Source organism: Dasypus novemcinctus, chromosome 18, assembly GCF_030445035.2.
Source record: "Dasypus novemcinctus isolate mDasNov1 chromosome 18, mDasNov1.1.hap2, whole genome shotgun sequence".
Taxonomy (NCBI): Eukaryota; Metazoa; Chordata; class Mammalia; order Cingulata; family Dasypodidae; genus Dasypus; species Dasypus novemcinctus.
In genome coordinates, this window is record NC_080690.1 from 21,874,770 (window position 1) to 21,899,314 (window position 24,545).

The 24,545-nt window shown below is 45.5% G+C and overlaps 1 protein-coding gene across 2 annotated transcripts in view; it reads right to left on the bottom strand.

The window, feature by feature from the left end:
• The window catches only part of SLC7A6 (solute carrier family 7 member 6), a 46,733-nt gene extending 23,443 nt beyond the window's left edge, over nt 1-23,290 (bottom strand). Inside the window, exons 1-2 of one of the 2 annotated variants that reach the window (XM_023589139.3) lie at nt 23,106-23,290; nt 8,961-9,519 (exon numbers count right to left, since the gene is read on the bottom strand). In XM_023589139.3, coding sequence (XP_023444907.1) covers nt 8,961-9,519; nt 23,106-23,153 — 607 coding nt within the window. In that variant the 5' untranslated portion in view covers nt 23,154-23,290. Of the gene's footprint in view, nt 1-8,960; nt 9,520-22,596; nt 22,674-23,105 lie in introns of those variants that run through there. The other variant, XM_023589141.3, reaches the window with a different exon arrangement.
• Nucleotides 23,291-24,545: the final 1,255 nt, after the last annotated feature.

The following is a 24,545-nucleotide window of genomic DNA, read 5'->3' on the forward strand; positions in this document are numbered from 1 at the left end:
TATGTATGTTTTTTATACTCTGGCCTATTTACCATATGAATATGTGCCTTCTTAGAAATTAAAAGGTTAACTTTTAACAATTTGTAGCTAGAGAGCTGGGCCAAGACTTTGATGAGGCAATTGAGGTGCCTAGGGCACAACATTGAAGGAGGCACTCACTCTCAGGGGACCACTTACATGAACCTGATAGTGAGTGCCTCCTTACATGTTACACTCCAGGCTTCAGGCTTGCCTCAACCTAGTTTCAGCCCTATCAGAGAGCAGAGAGCTCTGAGAACCTACCAAGAATCTACCAAGAAGCCAGGTCCCCTGTTTTCTGATTCTAATTAAGAAACAAAACCTCATTTTTTGATCCTTGCCCTTCTGTGCTTCCCAGAATCTCCCAGTCCCATCCAACTCATCACAGGCTCTATGAGGACTCAAACCAAAACAACAATAGGTGCTTTATTAAAGCATCCAGCCCTTCCCTCTTCTCCTGATCTCATTTCCTTGTTCGATATGTCTATACCAATGAGTGTGAGATTCATGTGAAAGTGTTCAAGGCTCTTTGGGGACGTGTTGTTGGGAAAAAGTGTACTCACAATAGCAGATAGAGCCCCAAGCCCAAAGCAGAAACAAATCCCCAGATACCTCTGTGGTAGAGGCTGCTACTTAAATTCCAATATCTGTTCTTCCCTTTTTCCTTAGTAATAGAACTTCATTTGCTCAAAATAAAGATGACATTTCCTAGCCCCTCTTGCAGCTAGGTATGGCTGTCTAACTAGGTTCTGGCCCTGGGAAGTCAGCAAATGTTTCATTTAAGACTGGAAATATCTTTGAAGGGAAGGGTATGCCATTCTTTGTTCTTCCTGCCAGCTACAATACAGGCATGACGGCTAGAGCTTGAATAGGCATCCTGGACCACCAAGAAGAAGCCACATGCTGATGATGGCAGAAGAAAGGAATTTATGAAGTTGTCCTTTCAGTCCCACACTTCTTACCTTTAACATATGAGAGAAATAAATGCCAACATGTTTGAGCCATGCTGCTTTGGGTTTTCCATTGTTTGCAACCCAAACTAATCCTGGGTTAGGATGTCCTCTGACAGACCTGAATCTCTACCTCTTATAATCTCTTCCTGATTAAAGATGGCCCGGCAAACTGAAGTTGTAGTCCTAGCTATGCTGATAGTCATAGCTCCCTCTCCTCACAGGCAACAGGGAGGGGAAAGAAATCTTCCAATTCCTCCCACAAATAGGCTGGGTATTACCAAGGAGCATTCAAGGACAGAGAAATGCAATGTTAAATAATAACAAAAGAAAAAGGGGGGGGGGAGGTTAGAGGGGAGTAGAAAAAGGGGGAAAAAACCTACATATCTATTAGGAGGAAAATGCTCTACAAAAATCCAGGGGGGGTAAACCCTTGCAAATGGAGATCCCAGAATCAGTAGCTACTTCCAGGAATGTGTAATAGCATGTAATGTACATACCTTTTTTAATACCCTCCATGTTTTTAACCTTTAGTCTTATTATCAAAACATTGAAACTATATATATATATGGTTAGAGCCAAAGTTCTTTGAGTAACTAAGGTCAAGACCCCATTAAGGAGTGTGCAGCTGGCCCATGTGCACTGCTGATGCACGCAAGGAGTGCCGTCCCATGCAGAGGTGTCCCTCGTGTAGGGGAGCCCACTAACAAGGAGTGCACCCCGTAAGGAGAGCCGCCCAGCGTGAAAGAAGGTGCAGCCTGCCCAAGAATGGTGCCGCACACACAGAGAGTTGACACAGCAAGATGACGCAACAAAAAGAAACACAGATTCCCATGCCGCTGACAACAACAGAGGCGGAAAAAAGAACACACAGCGAAGGAACACAGAGAGGAGACAATTGGGGTAGGAGTGGGGGAGGGGAAAGGGAGAGAAATAAATAAAAATAAATCTTTAAAAAAAAAAAAAAGACCACATTAAGGGAAGCGGATTTGGCCCAACAGATAGGGTGTCCGCCTACCACATGGGAGGTCCAAGGTTCAAACACAGGACCTCATGACCCATGTGATGAGCTGGCCCACGAACAGTGCTGAGGCATGCAAGGAGTGCCGTGCCACGCAGGGGAGCCCCACGCACAAGGATTGTGCCCCGTAAGGAGAGCCACCCAGCGCGAAAAGAGGGCAGCCTGCCCAGGAATGGCGCCACACACATGGAGAGCTGACGCAGCAAGATGATGCAACAAAAATGAGACATATATTCCGGGTGCTGCTGACAAGAATACAAGTGGACACAGAAGAACACACAGCGAATGGACACAGAGCAGACAACTGGGGTGGGGAAGGGGAGAGGGAAAAAAAAGACCCCATTCACCCTAGGCCTATGTCACATTAAATTAACAAAAGGGAAACGGACTTTGGCCCAGTGGTTAGGGCGTCCGTCTACCATATGGGAGGTCCACGGTTCAAACCCCGGGCCTCCTTAACCCGTGTGGAGCTGGCCATGCGCAGCACTGATGCGCGCAAGGAGTGCCGTGCCACACAAGGGTGTCCCCCGCGTGGGGAGCCCCACACGCAAGGAGTGTGCCCGTGAGGAAAGCCGCCCAGCGTGAAAAGAAAGCGCAGCCTGCCCAGGAATGGCGCCGCCCACACTTCCCGTGCCGCTGACGACAACAGAAACGGACAAAGAAACAAGACGCAGCAAATAGACACCAAGAACAGACAACCAGGGGAGGGGGGGAAATTAAATAAATAAATAAATCTTTTTAAAAATTAATTAATTAATTAATTAATTAACAAAAGACCAAAGTAGGGGGAAGTATCCTTCCTACTCAGAACCCTGACCAGGCCTGAGTCCAAGACAGCAGGAGACAATACAAAGATATGCAGAGTCCATCATCACACAATGTTTCTTTACACAGTCATCTCCAGTCTCAGACTTGGCAGTTTCCCCCCACTTTGTCTTCCTCCTCCTGCTCACTGTCAGCCTAACCAAAAAACCCTCAGGGAGAACAAAATCTCAGCTTTGAGCAGGCCTAGGGCTCTGGAGATTGTGCATAAGCTCTGAACCCTCACAGCTAGTACTCAAGGCAAATGCTGTGTGTGAGCCCACACAACAGGGAGGATCCCTTAGTCTAAGCCCAGAAAGACAAATGGACTAAAACACCAAGCCAGAAACAATACCCCCTCTTCAATCAAATCAAGTACTCTGACAATGCTGGACACCTAGGATACAGAGAAAACCTGGCCAGACAGAAGCTATGTACCTTAAGGACTGTCATTTCTCCCTATAGTCCCCGAAATTAGTAACAAACCCTAAATAACCCAAGGTTCCATCCAACCAGAGATTCCAAGGTCCCAAACACACATGAGCAGCGCATGTCTTATGACAATTTCTCAACCTCAGCAATACTGACATTATGGGCCAGATGAGGCTTTGTTATGGGGCGCTGTCCTGTGCACTACAGATGTTTAGCAGAATCCTTGTCCTCTAGATTCCAGTTGCAATGTCGCCCACAACTATGACACCAAAAATGTCTCCAAACATTGCCAAATATTCCATAGGTGGCAAACTCTTCTCTGGTTAAGAACCACTGCTCTAAGATAATGAGGAACTAAAACCTGAAATTCCATAAAAGCTGCTTCGATCTCCCTGCTGTGTAACCTGAAACTGGTATGGAGGGCAGCCTGAAAGCCAGGATCTGAAAACTCAAGTCTCCAGCAACCAAGAAGGTAATACAATGAGCAAAGGCAAGAAAATCTGGGTATGAAACAAGAGGGAATAGAAGGACTATAGAGGACTGGAGAGTATATATCCCATTTAAAGGGAGCATCTACCACTTCTGATTGTGTCAAGCAGGAATTTGGGTCCAGGGTTGCCAGAACTTTTGAGTTTTCAAAAGAAAGGGCAAGTCCTGATTTCCAAATGTCAGCAACTACCTCAAAATTATTTAGAACGCTCTGCAAACCAAATCCAATATGTCTGAGGCTAAGTCTGGCCCATAGGCCACCAGCTTGCAGCCTCTGCCTAAAAGGTGGTTATACAGTGACTTCTCAGGCTTTTCCTTCTTAGATGGAACTTTAATTGCCTAGCAAGCCTGGCTAAAACGTCTTTATGCAGTCTCCCAACCAACAAGCAAGACTCCTCTCATGTCCCAATTTCAATACTAACTTAATTCACCTATTCTACCCAATCCTCACCCTGGATTCAGTGCAAATCTTTTTTATGCTTTTTATGTTTTTTATGCTTTTTTAAAAAACTAATTACAAATAAATTGGTTTCTTCTAATTATGTCTTTCGAGAGCAGGCTGCTTCCACTGCTAACTGTACCCAAGGAGACTCCCTCTCAGCATGTCCCAGCTCCGCAGGATGATCTATCAGCCAGATTCTACAACCTAAGGTCCAACAAGAGAGGTGAACTGAACCCTAAAGCCCGGTTGGTTATAACAGGACATGGTTTTATGACGAAGTCTTTTGACAAGTGTTCCTGTCCTCAGGTCTGGCCTCTCGAAAAGTCTGGGCTTCTGCGACAGAAGGCCTGCAGAAATTCAGATCTTTAGTCATCTAGGTAAAAGGACATGTTGAATGAAGAAGACATGAGATACCATGATTTCACATTTCTAATAGGTCAGGCTCTCTCCAATCAAAAGATCAGTTCCTGGTACAGGGATGGGCTTCCTAGGCATAAAAACAATGCAGAAAATCATAAAGGAAAAACAAAAGATTTGAGAAATCAAAATAAAAAACTCCTTTATTATATGAATTGCACTCCAATTTTTTTTTTTAAATTCTCTATATCAGAAGTTATATACCAAAGTACCTTTTGACTTCGTTATTCTTGGAGTTTACCCTATGGCTAGCATGTAACCATGCACAGGTGCTTTTAGACAACTACAATAGAAGCACAAAATGACACAACATTCTAGAAAGCAACTGGGCAACACATGGAAAGCCTTAAAATGGTTTATTTCCTTAGACACAGGGATTTCCCTCTATCCTAAGAAAACATTCAAATACTCAGAAAATTATTTACGTACAAACGTTCCCACAGCAGCATTATTTATATTATTAATAATAATAATAATGTAGAGTACTTAACTATATGCCAGACAGGGAGAATCACTATACTTGTACTGATTCATCTATTTCTTTTTTTTAAGGTGCTACCAGGGATTGAAACCCGGACCTCATACATGGGGAGCAGGTACTCAACAACTGAGCTGCATCCACTCCCCAGCAAGAGTTGGTTTTTTCTTTTTTTTTTATTTTATTGTCTTTTTAAAAAATAGATAAATAGATCACACAAAATGTTACGTTAAAAAACATAAGAGATTCCCATATACCCTACTCCCACCCCATCCCCCGCTCCTCCCACATCGACATCCCCTTTCATCAGTAAGGCACATTCATTGCATTTGGTGAACACATTCTAGAGCACTGCCACACTGCATGGACCATAGTTTACATTGTAGTTCACTCTCCCCCAATCTATCCAGTGGGTTATGGCAGGATAAACAATGTCCTGTATCTGTCCCTGTGGCTTTTTCATTTGTTTGCTTTGTTTTTAGGGGTACCAGAGATCAAACCTAGAAGTAGTACATGAGAACCAGGCACTCAACCACTTGAGCTACATCTGCATCCCTCATTTATTTATTTATTTTTCTTCCCCTTCCCCTCCCCTGCTGTTTTTCCTGTCTGTATCCATGCATTGTATGATCTTCTGTATCTATTTATCTTTTTGTCTTCTCATCATTCTCCTATAATTCCCTGGGATTTGATCCTGGGGACCTCTGATGTGGAGAGAGATTCCCTGTCAATTGCGCCACCCTGACTCTCTCCTTCATCTCTCTTTTGCTGTGTCATCATCTTGCTGTGTGACTTACTTGCACGGGCACTGGCTCACTACGCAGACACTCGGCTTGCTGCAGGGGCACTCGGCTCACCATGTGGACACTTGCTCACTGTGTGGGCACTGGCTCATGGCACAGGCACTGGCTCACCATGCAGGCACTCACATGGGCATTCAGCTCACCATGCGGGCACTCGCACCAGCACTCGGCTCACCACACACACACTTGGCTCACCATGCGGGAACTTGGCTCACCACACAGGCACACTTTCTCTTCTTCTTTTTCTTCAGGATGCCCCAGAGATAGAACCGGGTCCCCCCATATGGTAGGCAGAGGCGTTATCACTTGAGCCATATCGGCTTCCCTTATTTCTTCTTTTTAAAATAATAAATCAATTTTATTGGTACAAATTAATAAAGCACACAATTCTTTCAAAGTGCACAATCAGTGGTATTTGGTATAATCACATAATTGTGTGCCATTTCAATCATTATTACAGCATTTTTATTATTTCAGTAATAGCAATAATAATAATAAACAAAAAGCAAACAAGAAAATTCCTCACCTCTCAGTCTTTCTCCCCTCATTTATTTCTCACAATCTTTTCAGATAGGTACTAGTGATATTCTCATTTTACAGATGAGAAAACCAAGGCAGCAGTTAACTAACTTCCCCAAAGTCAATAGCTAGTAAATGATGAAGCTGAGAATCAAACCCAGTCTATCATGAGAGTCAGTGATCTTATCCACTATGCCATATTTCTGGAAACTACTTAAGCATCCCCAAAGCATGTCTTCTAAGACTAGTTGACAAAAGAGGACACTATTAAAAAGAAGCAGGTTACAAACCACAAAGAATATGATCTCAAGGATACTTCTGAAAAAGGATGGATAATCACAGAAAAAAAATACTAGAAGATATTTCACCCAATAGTAACAATAGTTCTCTGGGAAGTAAAGTCAAGTGATTTTAGTTTTCTTCATCTATTGTTCTGCATTTTCAAATTATCTATAGATTCATGTATTACTGTTTTCTGAATTTTGTCTATTATGAAAATAATAAAAAGTTTGAAAAACAGAAAAAACAAAACACTCAATCCATCTAAGGCCTTTAATCTCCTTTTAGTCTTTTTCCATTCACTTACATATCTTTATATGGTTTTAATTGAGTATGTAACACATGTATTGCTTTTTTAATTTAAAAAATTACTTTTTAAAATGTTGTTTTTGACACCAGGGAGCCAAGAGTGCCTACAACTGAAAGCAGGAGGATTGCCTCCAGCATCCATGTGGAAGCTAAGCCCCCTCTTGATATAGATGTGGAGTGGACACAACCATTCCAAGGTCCACAGGATGGAGGAATAGAGTACGGATTAGAGTGAACTTACTGTTATTCTAGTCATGAACTATTGTGATTAGTAATGGAAGAAAATGTGGCATTGGTGTGGAGAAAGTGGCCGTGGTGGCTGCTGGGGGTAAGGAGTGGGAGGAAGAGATGAGATGTGGGGCATTTTCAGGACTTGGAGTTGTCCTGGGTGGTGCTGCAGGGACAGTTTCCGGACATTGTATGTCCTCCCATGGCCCACTGGGTGGAATGTGGGACAGTGTGGGCTATGATGTGTACCACTGACCATGAGATGCAGCGGTGCTCAGAGATGTATTCACCAAATGTAATGAATGTCTCACAATGATGGAGGAGATTGTTGCTATAGGGGGAGGAGTGGGGTGAGGGGAGTGGGGGTATATGGGAACCTCATATTTTTTTAATGTAATATTAAAAAAATATATAAAGACAAACAAAATTTTAAAAATGTTGTTTTTGAAGAACAGTTCATAAAATGGGGGAAATATATATAAAGTATGACCCAAATTTTATAAAAGAAAGAAAGAAGCGAAGGTTATATCAAAGTATTAAAAAGTGCTCAACTCTTAGTGGCACAACTTGAGGGTGACTTAATTTGCTCTTTAATGAATATGTATTATTTTTATAATCAGAAAACTACCTCCTTTTTCAGAGAGCTCAGTCAGGCCAGAATTCCCCTGGAAAATCCAGTCAGACATATACCTGAGCACCCACATTCCCTCCTCCCAGGGTAATGCTTTCCCTTCGCCATTCCAAGGGGTATGGAGGAGTTCAATTTAACAATATCTTTAACAAGTCCCTTAAAGTTAGGAGTCACTGTGTACTTTACAATCCTTTCTTGCTTACTCCAAAGTACTCTCAGGCTATTTTTAACACTGTGGATAAACTACATATTCTGCCAAAACTTTTGCAATCAGAGATATAGAAAGAACAGAGTATAATTAAGTGCCTCTGGCAGCACAGTGCCTAGAAGCACAATGAATTCTGGGCCACTCCTCACTAGCTTTACAAGGTTGGGTAGATTCACAGCAATCTTCTGTACCATTCAGTGATTTCATACAGAATTTCTCCTTACCACCTCATAACACAAAAGTAAAATAAAGAAAGAGGAATCTGTCCTCAGAAACACAAATATGGTTTAGAAGCCACCTTCCTCTCATTGGCTGTAGGCAAAGTTTGTTTAAAACGTCAGTGTAAAGAAATATGAAACACCAGCAGGAAGAAGCTGTATTGGTGTGGTACCTGCTCTTTACAATGGGCTACAGAGAGTGGCAGTGGCAGGAAGGAGGGGTCCTGTGGTCCTGAAGGAAAATGTCTTGTCCAGAGAAGCCTATTTCCTTACCAATGCCTTTAAACTACTTTAAGATGAAAAGGTGGAAAGCAAAAACAACTTTTTAAATGTTTTTAGCAGCAGAATAAAGGACTCCGCTCTGATGTCTGTTTGTTTCTAAGTAACCCTAGTGATGCTGACTCCAACTAAAACACCTGACAAGACAAATATAAGACATGCACTGACTTGTCCCATAGAAGGAGGCAGAACTCAGGGACAGCCAAGAATGTGAGGAATGTGAGGCACCAAAATCTACTAACAGATTCAACCTTCTTCCATCCGCATCTCTTACCCTTGCTTATCTCTCAGGATCAAAAGACTGGAAGTTATTTTTTCAAAAGGTAAAATGCCCCCTTCCCCCCTAAATGGGAAAACATGCTGTTCAAACACAAGGAACCATTATTATAGTAACTCCACACCCCACACACACTCCCCAACCTCAGCTCCCAGACTTACATATGCAAGCAGCAGCGAGGAGACGGCAGGCTGCGTATGGGGGATCACAGGTGGGGAAGGAGGGCTGAATGATGTAGTTCGCAAAGGTGATGGCGATGATGGCCTGACTGGTGGGCTCAACAATGAGCAGTGAAGCCCACAGGCGGATGAAGGCAATAAAGCCCCCAAAGGCCTCCAGAATATATGCGTAACTGGCTCCTGACTTGGTGATGGTAGTCCCCAGCTCGGCATAGCAAAGGGCACCCACAACAGAAAAGAGCCCACCGATGGCCCACACCACCAGCGACAGCCCATAGGAGGCAGTATATACCAGCACGCCCTTGGGTGAGACAAAGATCCCTGAGCCAATCATGTTGCCCACCACCAGGCTGACCCCATTCAGTAGGGAGATCTCCTTCTTCAGCTGCATAGTTTCTGAAGACCTTTGCTGTGGCATGCTGACATCTTCTTCCACACTAGGCTGGCTTGCCTCAGGGATGGGATGGTAGGTGGGCGTGGGGTTCCCCAGCTCCTCGGCTTCCATGGTAAATAGTTCCTGCACACCTGTGTTTACTGTAGCCTGGCAAAGAAAACATGCACATCAGTCTAGGGCAGGAGCTGATGAGGCTCTGGTTTAGACCTGTGAGGCAGGCAAATTTTCAGGACATCCCTGCCCATCCCTGCTCACCAACTCCTAGGGGTAGCATGCCTTGTCCAGAACCCTAAATACCATGGATTTGTCTCAGTTCCTACCAAACACAGGGAAAAAGAGGCAGGTGGATCGCCACTGCTCTTGAGAAAGACATCATGAGAACTCTGGCATGATATGACAGAGACTTCCAAGTTTCCTGGCTTGCCACCAGAGTGGGGCTGATATTAGGTTTGTCCATGGCACAGATTTTGCTCTGATCCTACCAGCTTTAAACCCACAAACCTGCCCAGCAGAGAAAACCAGAGTCCCTGCACCTGGTTCACAGCCCTAGCCAGCCTCAGAGAATGCTTAGGGTCCATACATGGGTAATCTTGCCAACTCACTTCCACCCAAATATAAACAGGGACTTCTGCAGTGTCCAGCCATGTGTGGAGAGGTTTGTAGCTACTCCCAGGCCAGCAAGGAACACAGACAGTTGGTGAAAAGGGTTAGGAAGATGCTAAGACAAGGGCATATCACCATCACAGATACAAGACCAAGAAGAGGGCCCTCATGAAGATACACCTAAGTGTCGCTGTGTCCACAATACCTGCCTTACTTCTTATATTGCTTCTCCACTCAACACCTTTCTTCTCCCAAAGTACTCAGAAGAGGGGGACTACATAACAAGAGGAACAAAGACATCCAGGAGACACTCTAACCTGGGCTAATTTGCCTTTGGCTATGCTTCCTCCTCTGCATGACCCCCACTACCATCAGGGGTTGCAAAGAGATTCTCCCAGAACAGGACTTAGGAGTTTTGCCTCCCAATCAAAACTATAAAGCTTCTCTGCTCCATAGATTTCATGTTGAAAAGCATCCTATAGAGAGGTAGATTACAGTTGGGGCAATCCGGAAACATCAAGGAAGTTGGATTCCACATCAGTCTATACATGAAGGACCCAAAATCTGTCAGAGGAAGACAAGCACCTTCCTGACTCGGCACTTGGCACAACCTTTTCCCTCCCTCAATTCCTGTCACAATCCTGCCTCATATCCCTCAATCCCTCCTGATTCCCACTCGGGAGTCAGCCTCTAAAGTCACAGGGATTGCTTCTAGAGATAAGAACAGGATCTGTACATCATCTACCGAGAAACAAGGATGCGTGCACTGGAACCTTGTCTCATGGAGCTCAGAGCCAGGGAACCAAAGCCACTCAAGCGTGAGTAGTTCGCAGAGGAAATGCCAATCTCCATAGTTCCCACCCAAACTTCTGTATCACATTTCCAGTCCCCTTCCAGAGTCTGAACATAGGCCCTTGTGAAAAACCTCCTCTGGGGCACTAATACGCCACCCCCATTCCCCTGGAAATTAAATCAGCCTACCTCTGCTTAGATGAGGCTGGCTTTAAGGTGGCACCACTTTTCTTTCCACCCCTGGAACCAGGTGTAGCAGTTTGATATAATTGATGAATTCCAAAAAGAAGTATTGGATTATGCTTGTAATCCTATCTGTGCCTGGGCATGATTGAATTATGATTAGAGCACTGAGTCCCCACCCCATGATGGGTGGGGACTCAGAAATACAAGGCATGGTGAAGAACAGAGTTGACGGCTTTTAATGTTGAAGTTTTGATATTGGAGTTTGATGATGAACACTTAAAATGGAGCCCTGGGAAGTCAGCATGCAGAGGAAAGAGAAGCCAGCCCAAGGAAGGCAGGAAACTTGAAGCCAGAGTAATGCAAGACCCAGGAACGTAGGAACCCAGGAAGCCTGAACCCTCGTAGGCATCGGCAGCCATCTTGCTCCAAATAGACTTTGGTGAGGGAAGTAACTTAGGCTTTATGGCCTGGTATCTTTAAGCTCCTACCCTAAATAAATACCTTTTATGAAAACCAACCAATTTCTGGTATTTTGCATCAGCATCCCTTTGGCTGACTAATATATCAAGCCATCTCTGTATCCCTATGCCAGCATGTGGGAACATATTTGTCTTCATGTATTTGTCAGCTGATCCCAGGCATTCATGAGAAAAAGAGAAACCAGGAAAGAGCTGGGGAGACTATGTTCTCATGTATGGGTCAGGTAAAGGGAGACCTAGATTACCTTTTCCACTCAACTAAGCATAAAAACAAGCAGAGAGGGAAAGAGACTTGGCCCAGTGATTAGGGCGTCCGTCTACCACATGGGGGGTCTGCGGTTCAAACCCCGGGCCTCCTTGACCCGTGTGCAGCTGGTCCATGCGCAGTGCTGATGCACCCAAGGAGTGCTGTGCCACGCAGGGGTGTCCCCCGCGTAGGGGAGCCCCACACGCAAGGAGTGTGCTCCATAAGGAGAGCTCCCCAGCGGGAAAAAAAGTGTAGCCTGCCCAGGAATGGCACCACCCACACGGAGAGCTGATACAAGATGATGCAACAAAAAGAAACACAGAGGGAAACGGACTTGGCCCAGTGGTTAGGGCGTCCGTCTACCACATGGGAGGTCTGCGGTTCAAACTCCGGGCCTCCTTGACCCGTGGGCAGCTGACCCATGCGCAGTGCTGATGCGCGTAAGGAGTGCCCTGCAATGCAGGGGTGTCCCCACATAGAGGAGCCCCATGCGCAAGAAGTGCACCCCGTAAGGAGAGCCACCCAGCGCAGAAGAAATTGCAGCCTGCCCAGGAATGGTGCCACACACGTGGAGAGCTGACACAACAGGATAACTCAACAAAAAGAGACACAGATTTCCGTGCAGCTGACAACAGAAGCGGACAAAGAAACAAGACGTAGCAAATAGACACAGAGAACAAGACAACCGGAGTGGGGGAGGGAGGGAAGGGAGAGAAATAAATAAATAAATAAATCTTTAAAACAAAAAACAAGCAGAGAAATGGACCCCACAACCACTCCAGCCTCCCCCTATTTCATCAGATACTAGTTGTGCAGAAAGGGTGCTGAGGCTATCAGGTATTCACTTTGGACATGGACAGCCTGGCACTGGTATCTTTGATGTGGCTTTATCAAGTCTGTCCGATATACTGGTGAAACTACTAGTGACCCTATTTGGGAGGGGGTACAGTCACAGCCCACAAGCCCCTTGCTGCCTAGGATCTCAGTCCCAGGACCTGAATGAGAGACAAGGTTCCTGCTAAAAATGCTAAGGACGACACCAACTTCAACAACAGACGGGGCAGTCACATACAACTAGGAGGAGTCGAGATTTCTTTCTGTTCAATTAATGGCAAAATACAATTGTTATTGGGGGGTGGTTCTTGGTTCCCTTGACCTACCTATTTGCTAAATACCCAGGAGGAGAATCACTATGTAACCCCAGCAGCTCCCAGAGGGCAGATGTCTTAAGTCCCAGGCTGGTGTGGCTATACAACTCCAAGGCATTCCTCACCTTCCCTCTTCATATGAACCTCAACTCAAATACCTCTACAAAATCTGTCTAGCACCTACAGGTTACTAGGTTCTGTGCTGGGGCACAGCAGTGAGCAAGGCTGATATGGACCAAGGCCTCATAAAATACACAAGCAGGCAGTATATGGCAGCATAAAAATAAGACGTAAGTCCCACAGTCAGAGAATAGAGCTCATCAGCTAGGTGTACCTTGCCCATTTCTGACTCTCAGCTCCCCCAGCAGTAAGAGGGAGATACTAGCTAACCTTCCCAAGTAGCTTCACTGATCTTTTGTGAGCAACAAATTAGACAATATGATACTCTTTTTATAAAATGTGAAGTCATGAACAAAAGCTGTTAAATTACATTGAGTGCTTCACCTGGCCAATATCCTCCTTTGACCTAGTCCCTGTCACACATCCTCAGCAGCGTTAAATCGCTGAAAGACAAATTCCAGAAGCAAGAAAGAGCAAAGAGGAAGAGTGAGATAAAGTCATTTCACTGGAAAATAAAAGCTGGTATAAAATGGTATTTCTTGACTCCTAGTTTTCAACTAGGATGTAAAAAGCTGGAAAGAACATCACTCCCACTCCAACAAAAAGAAAAAGTGATAATCTACAAAACCATCACTTTTTTTGCAGCCATCAGAGAGGTGAGATTATAGGATAACCAACTGAACTGAAATTTAAGGAAAGACAGGTATGTCCAAGGAGAGATGTAAGCACTGGCTCACCTGTGACAGTCAGAGGAAGATGGGACCTCCATATAAGCAGGAAAGAATTGAGTTACAATTTTCAGCAAATTACTAAAGACTAAGTGTGGGCTAGTAAGAACCACAGACACTTGGATGCTTTCCTCCACAGACCTCAATGGGTGCTTGTATTAGTCAGCCAAAGGGGTGCTGATGCAAAACACCAGAAATCATTTGGTTTTTATAAAGGGTATTTATTTGGGTAGGAGCTTACAGATACCAGGCCATTAAGCATAAATTCTTCCCTCACCAAAGTCTATTTTCACGTGTTCAAACAAGGTGGCTGCCGATGTCTGCAAGGGTTCACACTTCCTGAGTTCCTTTCTTCTCGGGTCTTGCTCCTCTCTAGGCTCGGGGTTTCTCCCTTCCCAGGGCTTGCTTCTCTCTGGGCTCAGGGTTCCTCTCTTTCCAGGGCTTGCTTCTCTTTCCTCTGTGTGCTTACTTCCCAGAGCTCCAGCTTAAGACTTCAGCATCAAACTCTAACATCAAAACTCCAACATCAAAAACCTCCAACTCTGTCCTTTGCCACATCTTTTATCAACACCCTACTAAAGTGGCCCAATCAAAGCCCTAATCATAATTTAATCACATCCAGGTACAGAACAGTTTACAAACATAATCCAATATCTATTTTTGGAATTCATAACTATATCAAACTGCTACAGTGCTCATAAAAAATACTGTAACAGGACAGGAGACCAGAAAAAGCCCCTCTCAGTAGTGCTAGCCTGGAAAAGGAACGTAGTCAATCTGTGGGAAAAATATAAAGGCCCACCTGGTTCTATCTCTAAAAAACAAAAAATCTTAACCCCATGGGGAAAGGGCAGCAAACCATGTCACTCTTAAGACAGATGCAGGAATGATGAATGAAAAATCTTTCTATCCCCAGGGAAGGGGCAGAAAATCCTTTTGGTCAAAGGCTATTAGAGGCCCCCTACTTTTGGGAGAGGGGCTGCATCACAGAAAAAGATTCCCCACTGAGACCCAGGAAAACAGGGTTTGCCTAAGACTGAGGCTGAACTAAGATGAAAGAAAACTCCCCTGCTCCCCAGGTTATCACCAGGTTATCAAGCACTGAATAACAAGCTATAGCAGTCTACAACTGAGAATGTGGTGTGTGTACTGACGTATAGGTGCACAAAGAAGACCTAATGCTGAGGCCAAAGTATAAAGATTGAGAAAAACGCTCTGTTTTAGTTCGCTAAGACCACCAATGCAAAATATCAGAAATGGGATGGCTTTTATAATGGGAATTTATTAGGGTAAAAGCCTACAGGTGTGAAGCTGTGAAAATGTCCAAATCAAGTCATCATCAGACAAGTTTTCTCACCAAAGGTTAGCTACTGGATCCTGGAACTCCTGCCACATAGTGAGGCAAAATGGTGGCCTCCTTTTAGGTCTCTGTCTTCTCCTTCAGGCTGCTTTCTCCCCAAGCACTGCTGTAGGTGACCAAGCATATGGCAGGGTTCTCCTCTCCTCAGCTTTGAGCTGCTCTGTTGGCCTAGCCTCTCAGGATTTCTCTCCACCTCTCTCTCAGCCTCTCATGGCTTCTTTGTCTTTCAGCAACTACAGGTGATGCTGGAGAACTTTCTCACATGGCAGGGTCAAAATGGCAGCTGTCTTTCTCTCTTTGTTTCTGCTTCCAGTTCTCAGTTTATATAAAGCCCCAGCAAGAAGGAGGAGACCCAACATGGGTCAGGCCTCATTGATGTAATCTAATCAAAAGTCCTAAAGCAATCTTATCAAAAGATCCCTTAACTAAATCTAATGTAATCAAAGGGCCCCACACAGGAATAGATCAGTTCATAGAACATGATCTTTTCTGGGATTCACAAAACTTCAAACTGTCACACTCTACCCTCTGGATCCCAAAAAGACATGTTCTTTCCACATGCAAAATATATTCATTACATCACAATATTTCAAAAAGCTTTAAATCATTTCAGTACAAATCATTAAGTATTAATACAAAAATCTCAAATGAAACAGTGGTTTCATTCATACAGAGCTTACAAAAAGCTTGTTGGTTTTGCATGCAGCTCATAGGGGTCCAAGCCATCAGACAATAAGAGTCCTTCCCAGATAACTTCATTTCTGATTCTGACTTGCAAGGAAATGGCTGCCTAGTTCCCTGTTCAGTTAAATCCTCGCATGGGGCACTATCCTCTGGGAACTCACTTTATGGAAGCTTGGAATTTCCCAAACCATCAACTTCTGATTCTTTGTGACCTGGAACCTATCTTTTCCTCTAGCATTTTACTATAAGCTGCAAGGAGAAGCCAGGCTGTGCCTTTCACATTTAGTTTGGAAATCTCTTCAGCTAAATATCCACGCTCATCATTTTCAAATTCTGCCTTCCATCTAACATCAATTTTGCCAAGTTCTCTGCAACTTTAAAACAAGGATCACCTCCCATCCAGTCATCATTTCTGTCTGAGTACTCGTCCGTATTTTACCAGCAGTCTCTTCAAAGAGATGCTTCAAAGAATCAAGCATCTCACAATTCCTCCAGAATCGTCCCCTTCCCCATTTATAAAACCATTCCAACATTTTTGGTGTATACAAGCAGCATGAACCTCACTCCTGGTACCAAGCTATATTAGTCAGGGTTCTCTAGGGAAACAGAACCAACAGTTGGGTTTCTACAGTTTGGGATTTGTATTATTTTTGCAACTGTCCTGTAAGTTTGAAATTACTTCAAAATAAAGTTGTTGTTTTTTGTTTGTTTTTTCTTAAAGCTACTATGACTACAATAGTGCTTTTGAATTAATTTTCATTTACTTAGAGTCACAACAGTGTTTATATACATTGAGGGGAAAAAAGAGTCTATACCTATGTGAGACACATTGTTAATCCTGTCCACACAAAATGCTTGGGGCAAACATGGATTTGCAGGCCCTCTGCAAAAGTAGGATGAAAATCACTGACTCAAAGCGCTCACAATTAAGTCATTACCTCTAGCTAGGTAGACTGATACTATTTGAGGTGTCGACCAGATCACCCTCCCTGAGTTGACCGTTCTTCTGCCTTCACTTTTTATCTACCTGATAGGAAAAATTGGGATGTGAAGATGACACATAATATCAGCTTCTTAGATTCTCTCTTTCTCAATAACACACAGTCTCTCTAAAATCTCTGTTAAAAACAATTGCCATTAAATCATTTAATATATCCTATAAGGCCCAGTCTTGAAAAACCAGTAAACCAGTAGTTAAACCTGCAGGTAGGGAAACGGACTTTGGCCCAGTGGTTAGGGCGTCCGTCTACCACATGGGAGGTCCGCGGTTCAAGCCCCCGGCCTCCTTGACCCGTGTGGAGCTGGCCCATGCGCAGTGCTGATGCGCGCAAGAAGTGCTGTGCTACACAGGGGTGTCCCCCGCGTAGGGGAGCCCCACGCGCAAGGAGTGCACCCATAAGGAGAGCCGCCCAGCGCGAAGGAGGGAGCAGCCTGCTGAGGAATGGCGCCGCCCACACTTCCCGTGCCGCTGACGACAACAGAAGCGGACAAAGAAACAAGATGCAGCAAAAAGACACAGAAAACAGACAACTGGGGGAGGGGAGGGGAATTAAATAAATAAAAATAAATCTTTAAAAAAAAAAAACCTGCAGGTAAGGACACAATCAACTTTCTAAAAGATTTTTCACCCTATCTTCCAAGTCTCAGCAGCAGATTAAAGGGACTCACCAAGTCACTAAAATTCCCTCATGTAAATTTAACCATGAAACTGTCAGATACAATTTTAGGGAGGAAAAAAAAAGGATCAAAGTTCAAGAACAAAAAAATTTTTTACAAATTGGATTGAAGACCTCTTTTATAACGACTGGAAAAAAGAAATGCTGTTGAGAAATATACCAAAATCTTGACTGTGGTGAAACACTGAGGATTTTTCTTCTTTATACTTCTCTGTGTTTTATTAATTTTCCATCATCAGTATGCATTCATTTTAAAATGCTTAAACTTACAAAACATATAGTTATTATACCTCTTTCTCTCAAATAACTAAACTCTACAAATCAGAAAGATCCAAGAAAGCTAACAAAAAGCAAAGTAACAATATTCACTTGTGATAGCTGGAAAATGTGCTTACTTAAAATGTCTTCATCTGAGCAGCTCTGAAAATTCTAAAAGCAATTGAGCTGGCTTTCTATTAAGATGAGTTTAGAAATTTACACTTTGCACTTAGTTCTCTGAAAGATATTAACCAGACCTTCTCAGTTTTGCTTACAGGAATGAGATAACATCTCAAATCAAAACCAGACAAAATGGTGTCAGAAGCACTTTATGACCCAGTAAATCTGTAGCTTTCCTCAGAGAAAAAAAAAAAAAAAAAGCTTAATATCCTTGAGTGGTCAGCTGAGAAAGGAGTCATGAAGACTTGCTAAATTGTGGTTAGTTAACCGCTGAAACCAAGGACAAATTTGACAGGCTTGAGACAATGCAGGACTGAGAAACTGCATACCCTCCAACCCAGACTTCTGGTATTACTTGTTTTTCTTCTCCCTTAACCCTGTCCTTTGCCTATAAACACCCTATCTCACATCTTCACTTGAACTGGTTTTGGGAAGATTCCCCCAGTTCCTTGCTTGTGCACTCACAATAAATCTGGTGTTTCTTCTTGTGGCACTGGATCAGGCAAGCCCTTCGAATGGAAATAGCTGTGCTTATGGAAACACATGGAAATACATGAACATCACACTTGCATAAGTGGCCTCATCACAAATGAGTCAGGTGCTGGGAAGAAAATGCAGTCTCCACAGAAGGGCCTAATACCACTCATCTGTTTTAGCCATTTAATCTCCGCAACAAAGAGGAGGAAACTTAACAAAAAAATGAACCTAGCAAGTGGCAGGATATTTCTCTTGTAAAATCTGAACAGAGACAGCAGGGGCAGCACTCAATTCCTGAGAAGTCCATTACACCCACTGGGGATGTAACTGAAGCAACCAGGCCAAACACATATCAGAGAATTAGCCTGGTCATCTCTAATCATGATTGTCTAGACAGCCGCTGCACCCTGAGTCCCAGATCCTGGATCTTGTGAGCACTGTTTGCATAACATTTGTAGAACTGTATCCACATTCTAGGAACTACAGCAGGAATCATAGAAGTCAGGAAACTTCCTGTACCAAGGTGTTCCAAAGAGAAAGGTCACATGACTGGTGTATACTTTTGATCTGCAACAAAAATATGTTCATAGTCATACAGGGAAAGAGAAAGAGGCAAGGAAGATTAGGAGAGTATCAGGTTTGTGGATATCCACACATTTGTCAGGAAAGGAAAATCAAATATAATAACTTGAATGACAATCCAAGTTTAAATTTGTTTTGAGAAGCAAAAGCCATCATTGAACAATGGGACTAATTTTTTTAAACAATGAGTGTATGTAGAGAAAATTGTCTCTTTTAGCACATTTCCCTAAAAGATATAGAAATGGGTAAGCCCTTAAAGGAAGAGAATGGATATATTCTTCTATGTGTTTGTATTGGTGTGCCTGGATAGAAGAAAAGAAAGATGTAGAGAAACTAGTTTATATCTCTTGTTTCCTTTGAGAGAAAAAAAAAAATTGACTATCAAAAAAACCCACAAAACAAAACAAAAAAACAGCAGCCTGAGGTTCCTGACAGCAAGCAAAGAGAGATAAAAATGACTTCAGGAAGCACTCAGAGACTTTCAAAAGTCTTCTTCTAGATCTTCAAATCTGGGAACAGCTCTCAGAGATAAGGCACCAGCAGAGGCTGAGCAGTCTGCTATCAGGGTGCTAGATTCACTCCCTGTTTTTTTCCTACTATAATGGGCAGAGACCACTTTTTTTTTTTAGATTTATTGAGCTATATTCACATGCCATATAATCTACCCAAGGTGTACAATCAATGGCTTTTAGTATAATCACAGAGTTGGGCATTCATGACCACAATCAATTTTAGAACATTTTCATTACTCCAAAAAGAAAAACCCTATACCCCTTAGCAGTCACCTCTCAATCTCTCTATTGTTCCCCAGCCCTATATAACCACTAATCTAATTCTGTCTCTATAGATTTATTTATAGTCACATTTTATACAAATGGAATTACACCATATGTAGTACTTTGTGTCCAGTTTCTTTCACTTAGCAAAACGTTTTTAATTATTATAATTTATTTAAATTAGAGAAGTTGTAGGTTTACATGAAAGTCATATAAAACATACAACATTCGCATATACCCCCAATGTTGACACTTTGCATTGGTGTGGTACCTTTGCTTCAATTGATGAAAGAATATTTAAATATTACTGTTAACTATAATTGCTAGTTTACATTAGGTGTATTTTTTCCCCATATACCATCCTATTATTAATACCTTGTAACAGTGATGTACATTTGTTATAGTTCATGAAAGTACATTCTTACATTTGTATTATTATTATTCAAGGTTTTTTATTTATTTCTCTTTCCTTTCCCGCCCCTCCCCCCCAGTTGTCTGCTCTCTGTGTCTATTCACTGCATGTTCTTCTGTGTCTGCTTGTGTCCACACAAGGAGAGGGCAGAGGCATGTCTACATCAGCCTCGAAGTGGGAGGAACAGGGACCCGGCACCAGTGCCCAGAACCACCTTCCACCTTTTCGGGGTTAACTGGGCCTGAGCACTCACACCTGGGCCCTGGGAGTCAGCTTGAGTCCAGGGAAAAAGAGTGGCAGCCATTCCTACCCTGTATTCTTGTCAGTGGCACCTGGAATCTGTGTCTCGTTTTGTAGCAGTCATCTTGCTGTGTCAGCTCTCTGTGTGTGCGGCGCCATTCCTGGGCAGGCTGCACTTTCTTTCGCGCTGGTAGGCTCTCCTTACGGGGCGCACTCCTTGTGTGTGGGGCTCCCCTATGCGGGGGACACCCCTGCGTAGCCAGCACTCCTTGCGTGCATCAGCACTGTGCGTGGGCCAGCTCCACACGGGTCAAGGAGGCCTGGGGTTTGAACCGCGGACCTCCCATGTGGTAGGAGGACACCCTATCTGTTGGGCCAAATCCGCTTCCCTTATACTTGGATTATTAACCACAGTCATCCTACACCACAAGGAGAGTCCACATTCTTTTTTAACGTGTGCCAACAAGCATTGAACCCATTGCATACCAGAGGTATTCCAAAGTTATATTAGTTGATTCCAAATTATACTGCTTATTACACAACATGGTGACCAGGCTGCTTGCTAAGTGCTGAGTTGGTAAAGAGTTTTCAGAATGTTACACAAATATCTCCTTATATTTATGGGAAGAGATAAACAAGATGATAGGACAGGAGAAACCGCAAAAGAGTCTAATAACAGGAGCAAACCATTCCCTAGCTCCAATATTCCAACACTCCAAACCCCAACACTAGACAAAATCTTGCAGCATCGCCAAGCTTTGTTTCCACACAAGGAGAGGGCAGAGGCATATCTACAGCAGCCTCGAAGTGGGAGGAATAGGGACCCGGCACCGGTGCCCAGAGCCACCTTCCACCTTTCCAGGGTAAACTGGCCTGGGAGTCAGCTTGAGTCCAGGGAAAAAGAGTGGCAGCCATTCCTACCCTGGCTCCAGAACTTAGAGAAGCCACTGCCACCCCCACCTCATGCTCACACAATTCTCTGATGCACTCATGGTCTGAAACAGTCTTACATGCTTTTGTATGCTCACACTCTCTCACACACTTGCTCTCACACCCTTGGTCTTTCTCATATTCAGAGTCTCTCATATACATTCCCAGTGTCTCACAAATGCTCAGTCTCTCACACATCACAGATTCTTTCTTATGCTCAGAATCTCACACACAGAAGTTCTCACATGGTCTCTCACACACTCACAGTCTCACACCCAGGACTACTACTCACAGTCTCCCTCACACTCAGTCTTTTCTTTTTGGTACCAGGGCCGGGGATTTGAACCCCAGACCTCGAATGCAGGAAGCCCGCGCTTTTTCATTTGTTTGCTTGCTGGTGTTTTTGGTTTTGTTTTTAGGAGGCACTGGGACCAAACCTGGGAACTCCCATGTGGGGAGCAGGTGCCCAACCTCTTGAGCCACATCCGCTCCCCTCACACACTCAGTCTTACACTCTTAGTCCCTCTCACACACAAAGCCTCCCTCACAGTCACTCTCATCCTCTGACTATCTCACACTCAGTCTCCCTCTCAGTCTCTTTCACACTGAGTCTCTCATGTTTAGGATCTCTCGAACATTCACAGTCTTACACTCTCCATCTCTCATACTCACGAAGTCTCACAACCCAGATCTCTCCTCAGAGTCTCTCATATACTCAGTCCTTACTCTGAATCACCCTCACACTCAAGGTCTCTTGCCCATTCAGTCTTACACCCTTAGTCTCTCTCACACACCAGTTCCCTCATATGCAGGGTCTCTCTTCTCAAAATCTCCCTCACACCGAGGATACGACACACAGTCTCTCTCACACTCACTGCATCACTCTCACACTAAGAATCTCACACTCCTAGTCGCCCTCAGACTCAGGGTGTCACCCACACACATACGCACAGGAAGTCTCCCTCAAGCCGAGGGTCTCTCTCCCTTTCTCTCACACACACAGTCTCCCTCACACCTGGGGTCTCATACACTCAATCTTAAACTCAGGGTCTTGCACACTCCCAGGGTCACCCTCAGGTTCGGGGTCTCATACACACGGAGTCTCACTCGTGCCCAGGATGTGTGTCTCTCTCCCCCACACGCACTCACCCCCCTCTCCACACATTTTGTCTCCCTCAGACTCGGAGTCTCTCCCACACTCACGGCCCCTCTCACACTCCCCGCGTCACGCTCGCTACGCTCCCACGCTCGCACTCTGGCCCCCACTTCCGCTCCTGCCCCCAGGCCGCGCCTCTCGCAGGCGCCCCCGGCCCGGCCTCCCCGCGCCGGGTCCCCAGTTCCGGTACCTGCATCCCGCACGCTGCGGCGGCGGCGGCGGCGGAGGCCCCGGCCCCGGCCCAGCTCCCCCGGCGCGGCGCGCCCGCAGCCCGGCCCGTTACCTCCCCGCGGCCTGGAGCCGCCAGGATGCTCGGTCGCGCTGCCGCCGCCACTCAGGCCCCGCCCCCTCACGTCACCCGCCGCCGGATCGCGACAGCGCACCCCGCGTCGGGACAGGGCGGCCGCCTCCGCCGGGGCCTGCGGGTGGCGGGGCTTCCGGGCTCTAGCGCCCGCCCCGGCTTCCGCGATCCCGATCCCGCCGGCGGAGCTGCGGCTCTCGCTTCTGTGGCCCCAGCCTCTGCCTACGGTTGCCAGTCAAATGGTAGCCGGGCCACGCTGGGGCCCATAGCGGGCCGCCACCTGGACCCTAGAAAGACACACACCCTAGACCTGTCCTCGCACACTCACTGCTTAGCCCACCACACATCCTGGTGGGACCCCGTAGGCACACAGGCATCGCCCTACACCTACGGCCTACCTCAGGTCTCCCGGAGCTCTGGCCTGAGCACCATTCTTCAGTCCTCATCTTGCCCCTTCCTGCTGACCTTCCTGTCGGGGGAGCTGCTCCTCCTATCCTCCTCTGTCTCTCTGGAACTCCTTTTCCTTTGGTGGCTCTGGAGCAATGTTTAGGGCTTCCTGAGCCTTCTAGGCAGTGGAGCCCGCCCTCTTAGCTCCTGTCTACACACCTCAAGCGCTGAACTTCTCTCCTGGGATGAGGGGTCATTCGTCCTTTGGTTCCCGACTGACCACACCCAAACCTCTGCTCTCCCCACACAGTTGACCCAGCCAGAGATGGGAGCACACCAGACCCTTCCTCCTCTTCCCAGTCACTCCTGGATACACCAGGATAGCCTTCCAGCCCCCCATCCTGCACCCTCCAACTCATCCCCACAGAGTAGGACAGCCTCTTAATTACAGACTGAAATATTTCTACCGCCCTGTCTAAATCCTTCTAGCTGGGAAGCAGATTTGGTCCAGTGGTTAGGGCGTCCGTCTACCACATGGGAGGTCCGCGGTTCAAACCCCGGGCCTCCTTGACCCGTGTGGAGCTAGCCCATGCACAGCGCTGATGCGCGCAAGGAGTGCCCTGCCACACAGGGGTGTCCCCTGCATAGGGGAGCCCCATGCACAAGGAGTGCACCCCGTAAGGAGAGCCCCCTAGCACAGAAGAAAGTGCAGCCTGCCTACCTAAGACACACAGGGGTGTCCCCTGCATAGGGGAGCCCCATGCACAAGGAGGGGAGCCCCATGCACAAGGAGTGCACCCCATAAGGAGAGCCCCCTAGCACAGAAGAAAGTGCAGCCTGCCTACCTAAGAATGGCGCCTCCCACAGGGAGAGCTGTCCCACATGGAGAGCTGATACAACAAAAAGAAACACAGATTCCCATGCCACTGACAACAGAAACGGACAAAGAAGACGCAGCAAATAAACACAGAGAACAGACGATCGGGGACGGGGTGGGGGGGAATGGGAGAGGAATGACAGTGTTTATACATTTGGAATCGTTAGACTTCTGACCATTTGCCCCGTCGCTCGGTTCCTCCTGCCTTTTGCTGGCAGAGGGAGGGCTCTGGACACTTGGGTCACTCAATGGCAGCCAGTCCACTTGTCCTTGTAATAGCCGCGTACAGGATCTGTCAGCTCCAGAACACTGGTTTCACTGTCTCACAGCCACGGCAGCCTGACAGCTGAAATCTAAGCAATCAGGTACTCACCAGCATCATAGATGTTCTCCAGGACCATCCTCCAAAGGACATTTAATCATCCCTCATTCTTTGGATGAGGAAACAGTGTCTTAGGGAAGGAGACACTTTGAGCTACTAGCCTGGGGCTGGAAGAGCTGGGATTCGAAGCCTGCTCTGATTCCAGGCCCTCCCTCTGTAGCCACTACTACTGAGGGTAGCAGTGAGGTTGAA